Here is a 15,332-nt window from a genome sequence, read left to right on the forward strand (position 1 = left end):
TACCCTCATGTGCTGGGTTCTCCAATACTGCCTGCTTCAATTTCAGACTTACAACTTTTACTTCCGTTTTCAAAATTTTTTATTTCAATTTTTGTGGGTATATAGTAGGTGTATATATTTATGGGGCTCATGAAATGTTTTGATACAGGCATGCAATGTGTAATAATCACATCATAGAGAAGGGGGTATCCATCCTGTCAAGCATTTATCCTTTATGTTACAAACAATCCAGTTATACTATTAGTTATTTAAAATGTACAATTAAATTATCATTGACTATAGTCACTCTGTTATGCTACCAATAGTAGGTCTTATTCATTCTTTCTAATATTTTGTATCCATTAACCCTCCCCACCTCCTTCCCACCACTACCCTTCCCAGCCCCCGGTAACCATCTTTTCATTCTCTATCTCTATGAATTCAATTGTTTTGATTTTTAGATCTCACAAATAAGCGAGAACATGCAATGTATGTCTTTCTGTTCCTGGCTTATTTCACTTAACGTAATTATCTCCAGTTCCATCCATTTTGTCACAACTGACAGGATTTCATTCTTTTATATGGCTGAATAGTACTCCATTGTGTATATGTATGACATTTTCTGTGTTCATTTATCTGTTGATAGACACTTAGCTTGCTTCCAAATCTTGGTTATTGTGAACAGTGCTGCAACAAACATGGGAGTGCAGATATCTCTTCAATATACTGGCCTTCTTTCTTTTGGGTATATAGCCAGCAGTGGGATTGCTGGATCATATGGTAGCTCTATGTTTAGTTTTTTGAGGAACTTCCAAACTCTTCTCCATAGTGATTGTACTAATTTACATTCCCACCAACAGTGTACGAGGCTTCCCTTTTCTCTACATCCTTGCCAGCATTTGTTATTGCCTGTGTTTTGAATAAAGCCATTTTTAACTGAGATGAGAGGATACCTCACTGTAGCTTTGATTTCCATTTATCTGATGATCAATGATGTTAAGCACTTTTTCAAGCACCTTTTCATATGCCTGCTTCCCATTTGGATGTCTTCTTTCACTTCCATTTTTATATGTTGTATGTGTTTGCATGATCAAATCTACTTTATCAGGAAACATAAAACATAAAGTGAAATGGAAAAAAAAGGAAAGATTACAGGAAACAGTCATTTGCCTAATATATGTTCACTGGGCAGAAAGCAAATAATAGATGTGAATCCCGAAGGTTTAGGACAGGAGACAAAGGAAAGTTATTGCCTCATTCTCCCTAACCACATCCTTCAAGTCTTCTTCCTTATTTATTACATCACATGGACAAATACACTTGACCACACCTCCCGACATTGCTCAATATTTGCTTGAGTGAAAAGAGACTGAGGCAACCTGAAGGAGGAGCTCTCATTACCTTCTGCCCATCACTTAATAAATAGCCAGCCAATTCCTCAACATTCTGGTACACTGTTGGAGAGATGAGACAGTCACACCAGCTGCCCCTAGTGGGGCTCTTACTGTTTTCTCTTATTCCAAGCCAACTATGTGAGATCTGTGGTGAGTAAACTTTGAGCTAAAATTACTCTAGAATGATAGTCTACTGAATACTGTTGACAAGAGACTCTATGTAGAGTTACCTGAGAAAAGATCCCATTCCAGTTTCATATGTGGTTGGACCCCATGAATGATGAAAAGGGTGGCAGGAGATGATGGTGAGGAAAGTCTCACAATGCATGTTGTTGTAAGAGGAATTATAGATTGTGTGTTCACTTGACTAACTGCTCTTTCTATGCTCAGATCCTCTCTAGCACAGCATCCCTACCAAGTAACTCTCTATTCATGTGAATTTCCAATGACAGAAAATGTATGCTCCCAGAAACTTTTCTAGATCATGGAAAGTTATATTTTGGTCTTGATATGCAATCTTTTTTTCCTGAAATTCAACGCATGATTTTTGGGTTAACCCCTTGTAACTACATAGAAAAAAATAATAATCTCTTTCAAATAGTGATGACTGCTGTCTTGTCATAAGTGAGTTTAGATGTTCCAAGTTGCATGTCCACCTTCCTTCAACTCTTTCCCAGGACACATGGGATAAAGTTCCATCATCTCTTGCATGGGTGTTGACCCCAGAGATTGTGTGGTTCTGTAAAAGAACATTAAAGTAAGAGAAGGGAAAACTGAATTCAGGTTTAGTTTGATCCCTTAGTTATTGAATGACCCAACGTTTCTGAATTTCTTTAGCTTCATTCATAAATAAAGGATAATGAGGGGAGACTATTGAAGCAAATTGTCTCATGAAGTCTGGTGCAGTTCTCAAGCGCATGACTTCTCTTTTGTGAGACTTTACTCTGAAATTGAGCTTCAAACCAGTCCAAAGATTACTAGGTGGCACTATCTGTGCTCTCTAACCAGTAAGAAGAGAAACCACAGAATACAGGCTTGTATACATACAGGCTAAAGCACAGACTCTTCTGACTCTAATTTTTCTTCTTGGCCTGACATTTCCCCTGTTGGATCCTAAGAATAGGGGATGGCTATGTAGGTTTTGGCTTTCAATTCATTTTAAATAATAATGATAATTATTAAATTTATCTTTGAGATTCAAGGAAGCTGATTTGAGTTGTTGACCAGGAACTAAAAAGTCTGTTTCAGGGCCAGAAAATCTGCTGAGCTGGATGCTTCCACAAAATCTCAGAGAATTGACTCACGATTGTTCCATTGTGTCTGCAACAAACCATGACCTTTCTACAATCACTCTCTTCAGATCTTCTTGACTCATTCTTTTAAAGTAAAGAAAACTGGGCAAGGGAAATTACATTTCCTTGATTCTCAAGTATAGTGATAAAAACCCCAGTTGAGCTGGAAATAATAGTATGTGCAGCATTTTACAGTTTATTCGGTGATTTCTTGTCCAATATCTGTAAGGTAAGTGTTAATAGCCACAATTTTTAAATGAGAAAACTAAGGGTAAAACGAGTTACATAACTTATTATTCACAGTCATAAGTTAAGGAGCACAGAATGTGACCAAAATCTGAATCCAAACCTCATGTTCTTCTCACTCTCCCACTAATCCATTAGATAATCTGGAGATGTGTAGGATTTGGGGCTACTCCTCAAGATTATGGAAAAATATATTGAGAAAGTGTCCTGTGTTTTAAACAGTAAATCTTTTTATTCTCCTCTATTTCCTTGGGAGCTATGGATTCTCCTACTTCCACAGTATAATGTGACTTCCCTCCATCTCTGGAATTGGGGCATATTGTAGGCTAAAACTGGAGAGTTTTTCACAGGCTGCATAATGCTAAATAATGATCTCGATGCCCAGACAGCTGAGCAATCAGACAATGAAGTTTTGGGGCCAATCACCAGTATAACATAGAATTTTTACCTGCATTTTCTCAACATTAACCCAATTGATTTAGAAGATGGAGAAGGAAAGAACTGAATCCAGGAAGTAGAAAGTCCTGCTTACTGAGAGTCGGAAGACATGTAGTCTAGTTTCAGCTCAGCCTCCAATTATGGAAATTTCTTTAAGGACACTCTATCTAAACTTCATATACAAAATTAGGGAATGATGCTAGATTTCCCAGGCAGGAGTCTGCCAGTACACAATAAGTCTGCACCAGTTGTTAAAATATTAAAACATTTTCATGTTGATTGTTAAAGGAGTAATGTCTGGCATGGGGGTGGGTTCAAGACCCACCTTTGTATTATTCCACCAACACAGTCAGCAGCCACTGGATTGGTCTAGGTCTGTGCCATATCTGTTACTAAATATTTTTATATAACCCCTGCTGCAAGTCTTACTATTTTCTGAGTATGTATTTCTTATTTCCTTTCTTCTCTGCCACAGAGGTAAGTGAAGAAAACTACATCCGCCTAAAACCTCTGTTGAATACAATGATCCAGTCAAACTATAACAGGGGAACCAGTGCTGTCAATGTTGTGTTGTCCCTCAAACTTGTTGGAATCCAGATCCAAACCCTGATGAAAAAGATGATCCAACAAATCAAATACAATGTGAAAAGCAGATGTAAGTTTCTGTATTCTCTGGAAGATTTAGAAAAAAAATCTACCTATTTAAAGATTATCTGCAACTAATCCTAAAAATTATGCATCCAAAGTATCCCTGCTACATCCCTTCTAATGGTACTAAACTTGAGGTAACAGAAACATGCCCAAAATACAATCCCACGCCACTCACCCTAGAGCTAGGTCTTGCTTCTTTTGGTCTTAAAAACCACTTTTTTTCAAGAAGCCACAAACAAAAGCTATGGATTCTTATCCATTAATGCTGTTATATAAGCCAGCTTAGTTCACAACCACATGGGAATATAGATCAAAACTAAGAAAGCTGGTGATTGACAGGCAACCATGGAACAATCCAGATTTGGATTGGGTGTGGGTGGGCCTTGAACCAGTCATGTTAATACTGAGCCTCAGTTTTCTAATTAGTATAAGGGGAAAAGAAGCCACTCTTACCTACCTCATAATATTATTATAAGAATTATGAGAATCCTGAGAGTTTGGATACTCTAAAAGGCAGAACATAAAAAATCAAGTATTACTATCCTAGCAAGCTGGTACCACAAAGAGAAAAAAAAAAAACCCCAAGATCTTGTTGTTTATCTATTTTTCCTCTTTTTTCACTTTCATAAGGATTGTATGATTCCAAAACGATTCTGGGATTTTTATGGAAAAGACCAAGATTTAGTTTGCATTTATACAGTACTGCTCTAAAAGGCTCTGCTTTGAGGATAAAGAAGAGAGGAATCAAATATTCGTACAGGAATGTATCACATAATGATGAATATATATGACTGTGGTCCCACAAGATTTTAATAGTGTATTTTTATTGTACCTTTTCTGTGCTTAGATATGTTTAGATGCAGAAATACTATTGGGCTACAATTGCCTATAGTATTCAGGACAGTAACATGCTATACTGGTTTTTAGCCTGAGAGCAACAAGCTGTACCCTATAGCCTAGGTGTGTAGTCAACTATACCATCTAGGTTGTGTAAGTACACTCTATGATGTTTGCACAATGACAAAATCGCTTAACAACCAGTTTCTCAGAATTTATCCCTATCATTAAGTGACACAAGACTGTATAGAGTGCAATAGAAGAAAAAAGTGATAGGCAATATAAGTCTCAAGGAAATCAGGAGGCCCAAAAAAATCACAAGCCTGTACCTTGTTAAGCTTGAATACTTTTCTTTTCAGTGTCAGATGTAAGCTCGGGAGAGCTTGCCTTGATTATACTGGCTTTGGGAGTATGTCATAACCCTGAGGAAAACTTAATATATGATTACCACCTGATTGACAAGCTAGAAAACAAATTCCAAGCAGAAATTGAAAATATGGGTAAGAATCAAATATTTAGAGACCCTAGACAACCTTGTCTTCTCCTCCACTGATTCAGAACTATATGAAGTTCCCCTCCACTCTTTCCTTCTCCTCTTCATCCCGTTCATCTCATTATGTCTTTGCAGGGCACTTCCCTTTTTCCCTTTCAGTATGCATCTTGAATTTTCTTTTTAAATATGTTCAGCTGAGCGTTGAACCTATGTCAAGTACTACTTTACATATGATGGCAGACACACACGCACACACACACAAGGCACCATTCTCTAATCGTCCAGGAGCTTGGCTTTAAGTCAAATGATGAATTACACCAGAAATAGCTGAACAATACAGGACACAGTGTCATAAGTACCAAAATATACAATGCTAGTTTATGAGCTAAAGGTGGCCGGAGTATATCATCACTGGGAAAAATCAACCGGCCATGGTGGCCACTAGTGAGGTGCAGTTTTTATTTCAGTTCCCACCCAATATTTATTCTATTTTTCAGTAAGTCCATTTTCCTTTGAGATGGCCTCCAACCTAGGTTTCTACTTACAGTTTCAACACCTTACTATTGAAAACGCAAGAGGCTTGGAGGTTGAAAACCTGTATTCTGGCCCTAACTCTGTAACCATCTGAATATCTAGATAGCATCTTAATCTCTTTAAGACTGTGTCCCCTCAGTTATAAAATGAAAGAAATTGAGTGGAATTTAGTGGCCCTTAAAAGCCTTCACATTTCTCAGGTTTTCTGATTCTAGGGGTGACCTCCCCCTTCTATTACCCATCTTTCCTTAAATGTAAAGAAATTGAAATAGAGTAAGTAGGAATAGATGGAAAATGCATACTCCATTACCACTTCCATGATTAAGGGAGGTATTTCTTCTCTTTTTTAGAAGCACACAATGGCACTCCCCTGACTAACTACTACCAGCTCAGCCTGGACGTTTTGGCCTTGTGTCTGTTCAATGGGAACTACTCAACCGCCGAAGTTGTCAACCACTTCACTCCTGAAAATAAAAACTATTATTTTGGTAGCCAGTTCTCAGTAGGTGAGTTACTAAGCCCAATTCCCTTGGTACAGAGGACATGGTCACCAGTAGGTCTTGCTCTTTGAGTTTTTCTACCAGTAAGTACCTGGATTTTATTTTCTACCCTCTTTGCTCTAGTCCCCTCAAAAGGGGATTTTCTTTTTGAGAAGAATGGATGATGGACGGCATTTAAGCTTCTTTCTAGATGTGTGGTGTACTAGAAATACCCGGTTTCTGCTCCAGCTCTTCTTTGGGTTATATAAACAATGAATGTTAACTCTTGATCTTAATTTTTCCCTCTGTAAAATGAGGATAAAGCATGAGCATATCCACATGAAATATTTTAGAAAGGGTAAGTTTTAGACAAGGGAAATGCAATGGAATTTGTTTATCTTAACACTGTCTCTTTCTCTAGTTTATTGGGACAATTTGGATACCTCGATAGTCTTGAACAATACCACCTCTCCAATGACAAAGTCCAATATTTTAATCAATAGATTATATATTCACCTTGGGAAATAAACCAGAAATTTCCCACTGTGTCAGCCTTAATATCCATAAAGAAGTCTTTAGACAGTTAGTATAGGTGCTTAGCCTCTATGGATCCAGATATACAAGTTCATCTTTCTCCAAATTCAAAGTTCAAATTGAAGTTCAAAGCAAATCACCATTTAGTATTTCTGGATAGTAAGGAGAATGTGAGATTTCTCAGACTTCTTTTCCCATGAGAGAGGAAAGGTCCCATGCTAAAGAACGCAGGAGACACCAAGTATCAAGCCAGAAAACGAGTCCTTATCTTTCCTTCTTCCAGTCTCTTGCCTCATCCTCTTTTGTAAAGAGGTTTACTGGGTAACAACTCTGTAAAGTACTATTTTCTAATCAGTCTAATGAAACCCTTGAGAGCCTTACAAAGACATAGTTTATTTGATGACTCGTCCTAGGTTTTCTCAGTCCCTCAGCCAACATAGCTAAAAGATTAGAGAAAGATGGAAAAGACAAGAGCAATCAAGATGTAAAAGTGAAATACTGTTTATGTGTATGCACCTACAAATCCATAGGTGTTTTATGACCAAAGTATGTGTAAAAAAAGAAACCCAGAACTGTAGTTAAAAAAAAAATAAGGCAGGGCGCGGTGGCTCACACCTGTTATCCCAGCACTTTGGGAGGCCGAGGCGGGTGGATCACCCGAGGTCAGGAGTTCAAGACCAGCCTCGCCAACATGGTGAAACCCCGTCTCTACTAAAAATACAAAATTAGCTGGGCATGGTGGCTCACTCCTGTAATCCCAGCTACTCAGGAGTCTGAGGCAGGAGAATCGCTGGAACCCAGGAGGCAGAGTTTGCAGTGAGATCGGACCACAGCACTCCAGCCTGGGCAGCAAGAGTGAGACTCCATCTCAAAAAAAAAAAAAAAACAAACAAACAAACAAACAAAACACTCCAGACAGCAGCAAGAGAGCTTTAGAGATTTGTGCTACATCCCACCCTAAACTGTTTTTAAGCTAATTTCCTGGCTCTTTACCTACTATGTGTGTGTGATGGGTCTCTTTTCCTTGGCAAGTTCTTAGATACTTTCCAGGATGTTTGGATTCTCAAAGACACCTGTTCCTCAGCTGGGTTCCATGGCCTGAGCTTCAGAGTTCAGGCAGCAGACATATCTTTGCAGGGCACTTCCCTTTTTCTCTTTCAGCATGCATCTTGAATTTTCTTTTTAAATATGTTCAGCTGAGCACTGACCCTATGTCAAGTACTTCTTTACATATGATGGCAGACACACACACACACATACAAGACACCACTCTCTAATCCTCCAGGAGCTTGGCTTTAAGTCAAATGATGAACTACACCAGAAATAGCTGAACAACACAGGACGCAGTGTCATAAGTACCAAAATATACAATGCTAGTATATGAGCTAAAGATGGCCAGAGTACATTATCACTGGGAAAAATAAACCGGCCATGGTGGCCACTAGTGAGGTGCATCTCCCTTAAGTAACCTTAAGTGGGAGGCCCATCGCACTACAGTATGAGGTATGAACTATGGAGTACATGGCAACTGAACATTGGGAAGAAATCTTTAAATATTTGAGTGGTTAGTGCTGGAGAGATGATTGCTGTATCTAGAAATCTTTCTTCACCAATTAGCATGACCAACCATCCCAGTTTTTCTAGATCGGTTTTTCTTTTAGCACTGACAGTCTCACATCCCAGGAAACCTCTCGGCCCAGGACAAACTGAGATGGTTGGTCGCCTATCAACAATGTTTTGTTTCCTGACAGATACTGGTGCAATGGCTGTCCTGGCTCTGACCTGTGTGAACAGGAGTCTAATAAATGGGCAGGTCAAAGCAGATGAAGGCAATTCGAAGAACATCAGTATTTATATAAAGTCACTGGTAGAAAAGATTCTGTCTGAGAAGAAAGAAAATGGTCTCATTGGAAACACATTTAGCACAGGAGAAGCCATGCAGGTAAGTCAGAGGGTGAAACAGGAGGCAGAGAAGGGAGTCTTCTCGGAAGAAAGCAGTATCTTTTTTTTTTTCTTTAGATGGAGTTTCGCTCTTGTTGCCCAGGCTGGAGTTGCAATGGTGCGAGCTCAGCTCACTGCAACCTCCGCCTCCCGAGTTCAAGTGATTCTCCTGCCTCAGCCTCCTGAGTAGCTGGGATTACAGGCACCCACCACCACACCCGGCTAATTTTTTCTATTTTTAGTAGAGACAGAGTTTCACCATGTTGGCTAGGCCGGTCTCAAACTCCTGACTTCAGGTGATCCAGTCACCTTGGCCTCCCAAAGTGCTGGGATTACAGGCTTGGGCCACCGCGCCCCACCAGTATCTTTTTCCTTTCTTATTGGCCTCCTAAGACCTTATTATCCGTTCTGCGGTTCCTATACTAACTTTGATTTTGCTCATATGATTCCCTTCCCCTGCCTAACATGTACTCTTTTCATCTTCAGCTTTACTTCCCCATAGCCAATGCTTCTAGGAAGCTTTTCCTAACTACAATTTCTCTAAGAAACTCTAGAGTCTACTACAATCTACCTTGTTGTTCTATCACACGTAGTTTTACACTTTCACACACACAGTAGTCCCCCCTTATCCACAGTTTCACTTTCCACAGTTTCAGTCACCCAAGGTCAACTGAGGCTTGAAAATACTAAATGGAAAATTTCAGAAATAAACAATGCATAAGTTTTACATTGTGCATAATTCTGAGTAGTGTGATAAAATCTTGCACCTTCCCGCTCTGTTCCACCCAGGAAGTGACTCATCCCTTTGTCTATGCTTGTTAATCACTTAGTAGCCGGTTATCAGATCAACTGTCCCAACATTGAAGTGCGTGTGTTCAAGTAACACTTATTTACTTAATAATGGCCCCAAAGCACAAGAGCAATGGTGCTGTAGTATATTATTATAATTGTTCTATTTGATTATTGTTGTTGTTAATCTCTTACTGTGCCTAATTTATAAACTGAACTTTATTATAGGTGTGGATGTATAGGGAAAAAACATAGTATATTTAAGGCTCAGTACTATCCATGGTTTCAGGCATCCACTGTAGGTCTTGGAATGTACCCCCGCTGATAAGAGCAAACTACCCCATTACCTCCATTTCCTAAACTAGGAGCATGAGTCACAGTAACTGTGTCAGTAATCTAACTAATCTCACAAAACCAGAAGGTGGTGTAGATTGGGATGGGACCTGGGCTGTTGTTCTCAAAACTCACACTCAGTACGTACACTGTCATGCATACGCTCTTTGAGGTCTGAGATTTTATTCCTGCATTCATTCAGCCATTGATTTACAAACTCTAAGGGGAAGAAGATATAAGAAGCGATCAAGGAAGGTTTGCAGAAAAAAAAAAAAAAAAACTTTACTGCATCATCAGTATGAATAGATATTTTCCAGGCTGACTCAGGGCTAGAGGACTTTCAAGGGAGAGATGACAGTGAGGACAAAGACCCAAAAGCACAAAAGAATGTTAAGCATTTTAAGGTCAAGGTGTTCGGCATGATCAGCACAGAGTCCTTGGGAAACATAACAGGAGGCTGGAGGTGTAAGCACCGGTCCAATCATAAGGTTATCTGTATTGTTGTTGTTACTATTTATGTTGTTGATTGCCTTACTAAGTTTGACCTGAATATAAACTGCTTTCCCATTTTCGTTGCATATTTGAATCACCTGAAGGAGCTCTTAGAAAACACTAATACCCAGGCCCACACCAGCCAGGTAGTACAGAAATTTAGAGGTGGAGCCTGGGCCTCGCTCTGGTTTAAAAGCCCTACAGGTGATACAAATTCACAGCAGGATCAAGAGCTAATTGCCTACAAGACATTGTTGGGTATTTTTAAATATTAATAACATTTAATTTATTGTTATGTATGTGAATAACATTTATTGATGTGTCTTAAGAGGAAATGTACTATGATGAGTTTTTCTTTTTTCTTAATATCCCACAAATGCTTGTGGACAACTTGGTCAGCTTAAGAACCTCCAAGAAAAGATGAAAACAAGAACTGTCCATCCCTGGGAAACTACAGAGCAGCACGTTCAAGTCCGACCCACCTTAGTTCCTGTCTTGCGTACCCCAATGCCCTCCTAACTTTTACTACCTCACAATTCTGCCCCTTCAATCGAGCTTACATTCTGCTGCCAGGACAGTTTCTGTTTAATGAACTATTAGACTCCCCATTGTCAATCAAATAATGTCAGACACCTCCTCATCGTTGTCAGTCAAATGAGGTCAGACATCTCACCATAAAATTCAAGCATATACTAGTCTAGCCCAACTTCCTTCTCCAGCCTGTTCTTCCACAGTTGCCTGCAATGTTCCCCATACACCAGTTCTCCTAAACCAGGAGGAATCCCCTGAGGAACTTTGCTAAAATGCAGATACTCTCATTACTGCCAGGTCATGTCCTGGCCATTCCTACCTAACACCTTTGTTCATGTTGTTCCTTTTGAGTGCTCTATCCTACTCTCCAAGTCCTAACTCAAATACCACCTTCTCCAGGAAGCTTTTTTTTTTTTTTAGCTTCATTAAATGTTTGTGAGCTCCTCTCCTCTTCTGAAAGAGGCATCCCACTAGATGCACCCCTTAGGGCATTCCTCTGGCATCTCCTTTTACAGTAGTTTGTTAATATTTATTGAGTGTCTCCTATATGACAGGTATTTGCCAGCATTGGGATACAGAAATGAATGTGGCGAAGTCTGCCTTCATTGGAACTATTATAGCTTGTGTTATTAAGCAGTTCCAACCTCCCTGCCCAAACTAGTTTATAAGCTTCTGGATAACAAGAAAGATAACTGAGTTATCTGAGGTGCTTCCTAGGTAGTCAATGTTCAATTAATACTGAATTAGTTATATATATAGTTATATATAAGGCTTCCGCCTTATTTGAAGTGTCTCATATTCTCTCTCTGTCTCTCTTTATCTCTCATCACCCCCCACCCCTGCCCTGCCTCATTAGGCCCTCTTTGTATCATCAGACTATTATAATGAAAGTGACTGGAATTGCCAACAAACTCTGAATACAGTGCTCACGGAAATTTCTCAAGGAGCATTCAGTAATCCAAACACTGCAGCCCAGGTCTTACCTGCCCTGATGGGAAAGACCTTCTTGGATATTAACAAAGACTCTTCTTGCGTCTCTGCTTCAGGTATAAGCATTAAACAGCACACTGTTTTGCTTTTCACCATAGCACCCAAAGCATGTGAGATTCAGGTGTCCTTTGAAACCAAAAGTGACCAGATAAACCTCCAAAACATAACAGCTGCCAGAGAGAATTCAGTTTTCATCATGTTATCAGGGATTACAGTCACCTGAGGATTTGTTCTTAACTGAGTGCTAGACGTCCTTCTTAGTTCAAACATTAACAAGGCAGACCTGATTAAATAATGCCTATCTCCAAAGGCGTATTTTCTGACTGTTGGATATAGAAGGATCTGAGCATCATTCTCATCCTAAATAAAGTATAGAGGATTGGTACCGTGACTCTGACTTTGCACAGTGAGTGATCCCTCAGGGAAATGAGACATCTGTGTGGAAGGGATATGCCAGTATTCAAAAATTGTAGCATACATTACTTATTCAAACAAACGACTTTGCAACCAGGTACGAGGAAAGGAGATATTGTCTTACATCTCTGTCCATTCCTGGTTCAGCCACTCACAGGTTTAGGAAACTTGGACAAAATGTTTAACCTCTAAGCTTCAGTTTTCTAATGTAAAAGTTGGGAACAAGGACAGTATCTAACATAGGTTTTTGTAAAGATTGAATGAGACAATCCATGTAAAATGATTAGTATAGTACCTGGCACTTCATATGTTTTCAATAAATGTTAAGCAATAAAAAGGAGAAAAGACAAGCATTATTGTACGCTGTGCCAAGGCAAAAAAAGAAAAAAAAAATCAGGATCCTCTGTGAGAAACAGAAGTTAGAGCAACTGAATTGCTTAAACAGCTGGGAGTTGGGCCAAGTGCCAACATTCACAAGCTGGTGAGTTTGGGTCTTAGTTTCTGTTTTAGTTATATGAGAAATTTGCCCCTTGAGTGATGATAATTGCTCCTTATAGTAAATCCATCTCTGCATAAAGACAAGGAGTCCTTGGATAGGGGTTGAGTAGGTCTGCAAACTCTAATATCATTTTCATTTTTCTGAGTATTGCTCTGGGCTTTTCTGTCTCTGCCAGGTAACTTCAACATCTCCAGTGATGAGCCTGTAACTGTAACACCTCCTGACTCACAATCATATATCTCAGTCAATTACTCTGTGAGAATCAATGAAACATATTTCGCCAATGTCACTGTGCTAAATGGCTCTGTCTTCCTCCGTGTGATGGAGAAAGCCCAGAAAATGAATGATACTATATTTGGGTAGGTCTGTACCTAACCTAAGGTTAAGACGTTTGCTGTCATTTCTAAAGATGCAGTAAGAATGCATTTGCACCTAAATACAAAGTATATTTAAAATGCTTCTGGGTCAGTAGCTTTGCTGTCCATCTACATCTCACAGCAGGAGTTTAAAATAGGAGGTGAGATATTTCATCTTCCTGCACATAATAGGTAGTAAATTAATGTTCGCTAAATAAATTAATGAATCTCAGGGCTCTCTCTTATTTCAGTAAAATTCTTTCAATAACTGTAACTTCTAAAGTCAAACATTTGAGATCTAGAACAGTGGTTCTTAACTCTTTTTGAATCACTGACCCCTTTGAAAATCAAGTGAATGTAATGAATGTTCATCCAGGAAAAAAATGAACATACACACAAAAATCGGCATTTGTTTATTTATTTATTTTACAGACAGCATCTTACTATGTTGCACAGGCTGGTCTTGAGTTCCGTGGCTCAAGAGATCTGCCCACCTCAGCCTCCCAAAGTGCTGGGATTACAGGCATGAGCCACTGCCAAATTTAGCATTTAAACTGAGGATTTCACAGATACCCTGAAGCTTCTCCCTGCCCTCACTTTCAGAAAATTCATAGATCCCTAAACTAAAGTAACTGGTCAAGGAGGTCAAGTATTAAAATTAAAATAATGGCTTTGCCTCTGAAAAGTATGACTTATTTGGCTCCTTAACTCTAGTTGACAGTTATTTATCATATCTAACATCATAGAGTAGGATGCTATAAAGAAAATCAGAATAATAATATAATATATATTATAAAGGCTACCCTCAAGGGCTTTAAGGGAGGTAGAAAAATGACTATGGAATATAAAACAGATACTGACCTGTCACTTTTTAATAAACACAATATGAAATATCAAATTATCCTTTCCTGTTCCTCTTTTCTAAGGGAAAACTCAGTAACTTATGGTGTCTCTAGCACATGAGGATAATATGTTCTTCTACTGAATCAGTATCTTCAGCAGTTACTATCTTGGGGTGGAAGGTTGAAGCTGTTATCTGAAAAGTATCTACCATGGCAGGTGGGGAGAGCAGAAACCATGAGCATCATTTCTCTAATTTAGCATGAAGTGTGAAGTGCCTGCATTAGAATCAGCTGGAGTGTTTATAAAGCACGCAGATTCCTGACCCCCAGCTCATATCTAAAAATAAAAATATCTATGGATAGGGCCAGGAAATCTGCATTTTTTGTAATGTCATCAAGTGATTCTCAGGTACATTAAAGTTTGAGAAATGCCTATTGTTGGTTTCCTTTGACAATTCTAAGTTCCAGTAACCTACTGGCTGTCACCCACAGTTTCACAATGGAGGAGCGCTCATGGGGGCCCTATATCACCTGTATTCAGGGCCTATGTGCCAACAATAATGACAGAACCTACTGGGAACTTCTGAGTGGAGGCGAACCGCTGAGCCAAGGTAAGGGAGAGACATGCCAAAAAGTCCCATGCTAAAAAGGCCCAAATGGAGAGGGGTGTGAGCCTTTGTGGGGATTGGGCCAAGGGGTTAGTAGACATGACATCCATTATTTGGTGATTTAATGGTCAAACCATTTGACCCAGTTCTCTTTCTTCTCCCTCTTCAGGAGCTGGTAGTTACGTTGTCCACAGTGGAGAAAACTTGGAGGTTCGTTGGAGCAAATACTAATAAGCCCAAACTTTCCTCAGCTGCATAAAATCCATCTGCAGTGGAGTTCCATGTAGATTGTCTTTATGCCTTCTTCTTCATTTATCCCAGTATGAATAGGAGAGTTAATAACCTCCCCTTCTCTCTCTACATGTTCAATAAAAGTTGTTAAAAGATTAACAACTATACAAAAAGAGCATGTTCTAATTAGTTCATTCTGAAAGGATTTTAAAATTTATTAGAGGAAAGTCCACCTAAGGAAGAACTGAAGTGAAAAGAAATGAGACCACATGTCTAATAAGCGGGGTTCTACTCAAGGTTCTCCTACTAACTATCTCAGCGGCAATGGGCAACTGGGTAAAACGGGGATAAGGTTCTAGGTCTAATGTTGCAGCAACAACCAATGAGATCAAGCAGAAAGTCTGTGAGAGACTGAGCTCTCTGAGGCCC

At 39.3% G+C, this 15,332-nt stretch overlaps 1 protein-coding gene across 1 annotated transcript; it reads left to right on the forward strand.

The window, feature by feature from the left end:
* The first annotated feature begins 1,414 nt into the window (after nt 1-1,414).
* TCN1 (transcobalamin 1) lies at nt 1,415-15,070 on the forward strand. The gene is made up of 9 exons (XM_054439888.2): nt 1,415-1,523; nt 3,825-4,004; nt 5,197-5,337; nt 6,215-6,370; nt 8,629-8,819; nt 11,820-12,009; nt 13,042-13,225; nt 14,557-14,675; nt 14,842-15,070. The coding sequence occupies exons 1-9, from the start codon at nt 1,445-1,447 to the stop codon at nt 14,901-14,903; spliced, it is 1,302 nt and encodes a 433-aa protein (XP_054295863.2). The 5' UTR covers nt 1,415-1,444; the 3' UTR covers nt 14,904-15,070.
* Nucleotides 15,071-15,332: the final 262 nt, after the last annotated feature.

The sequence above is a fragment of the Pongo pygmaeus genome, chromosome 9 (genome assembly GCF_028885625.2).
Source record: "Pongo pygmaeus isolate AG05252 chromosome 9, NHGRI_mPonPyg2-v2.0_pri, whole genome shotgun sequence".
Taxonomy (NCBI): domain Eukaryota; kingdom Metazoa; phylum Chordata; class Mammalia; order Primates; family Hominidae; genus Pongo; species Pongo pygmaeus.

Bases quoted from the DNA above. Each gene is read 5' to 3' on its own strand.
- TCN1 (XM_054439888.2), top strand. From the start codon at position 1,445: ATGAGACAGTCACACCAGCTGCCCCTAGTGGGGCTCTTACTGTTTTCT. The intron at 4,005-5,196 runs GTAAGTTTCTGT...TTTTCTTTTCAG, and splicing joins ATACAATGTGAAAAGCAGAT to TGTCAGATGTAAGCTCGGGA. The intron at 6,371-8,628 runs GTGAGTTACTAA...GTTTCCTGACAG, and splicing joins TGGTAGCCAGTTCTCAGTAG to ATACTGGTGCAATGGCTGTC.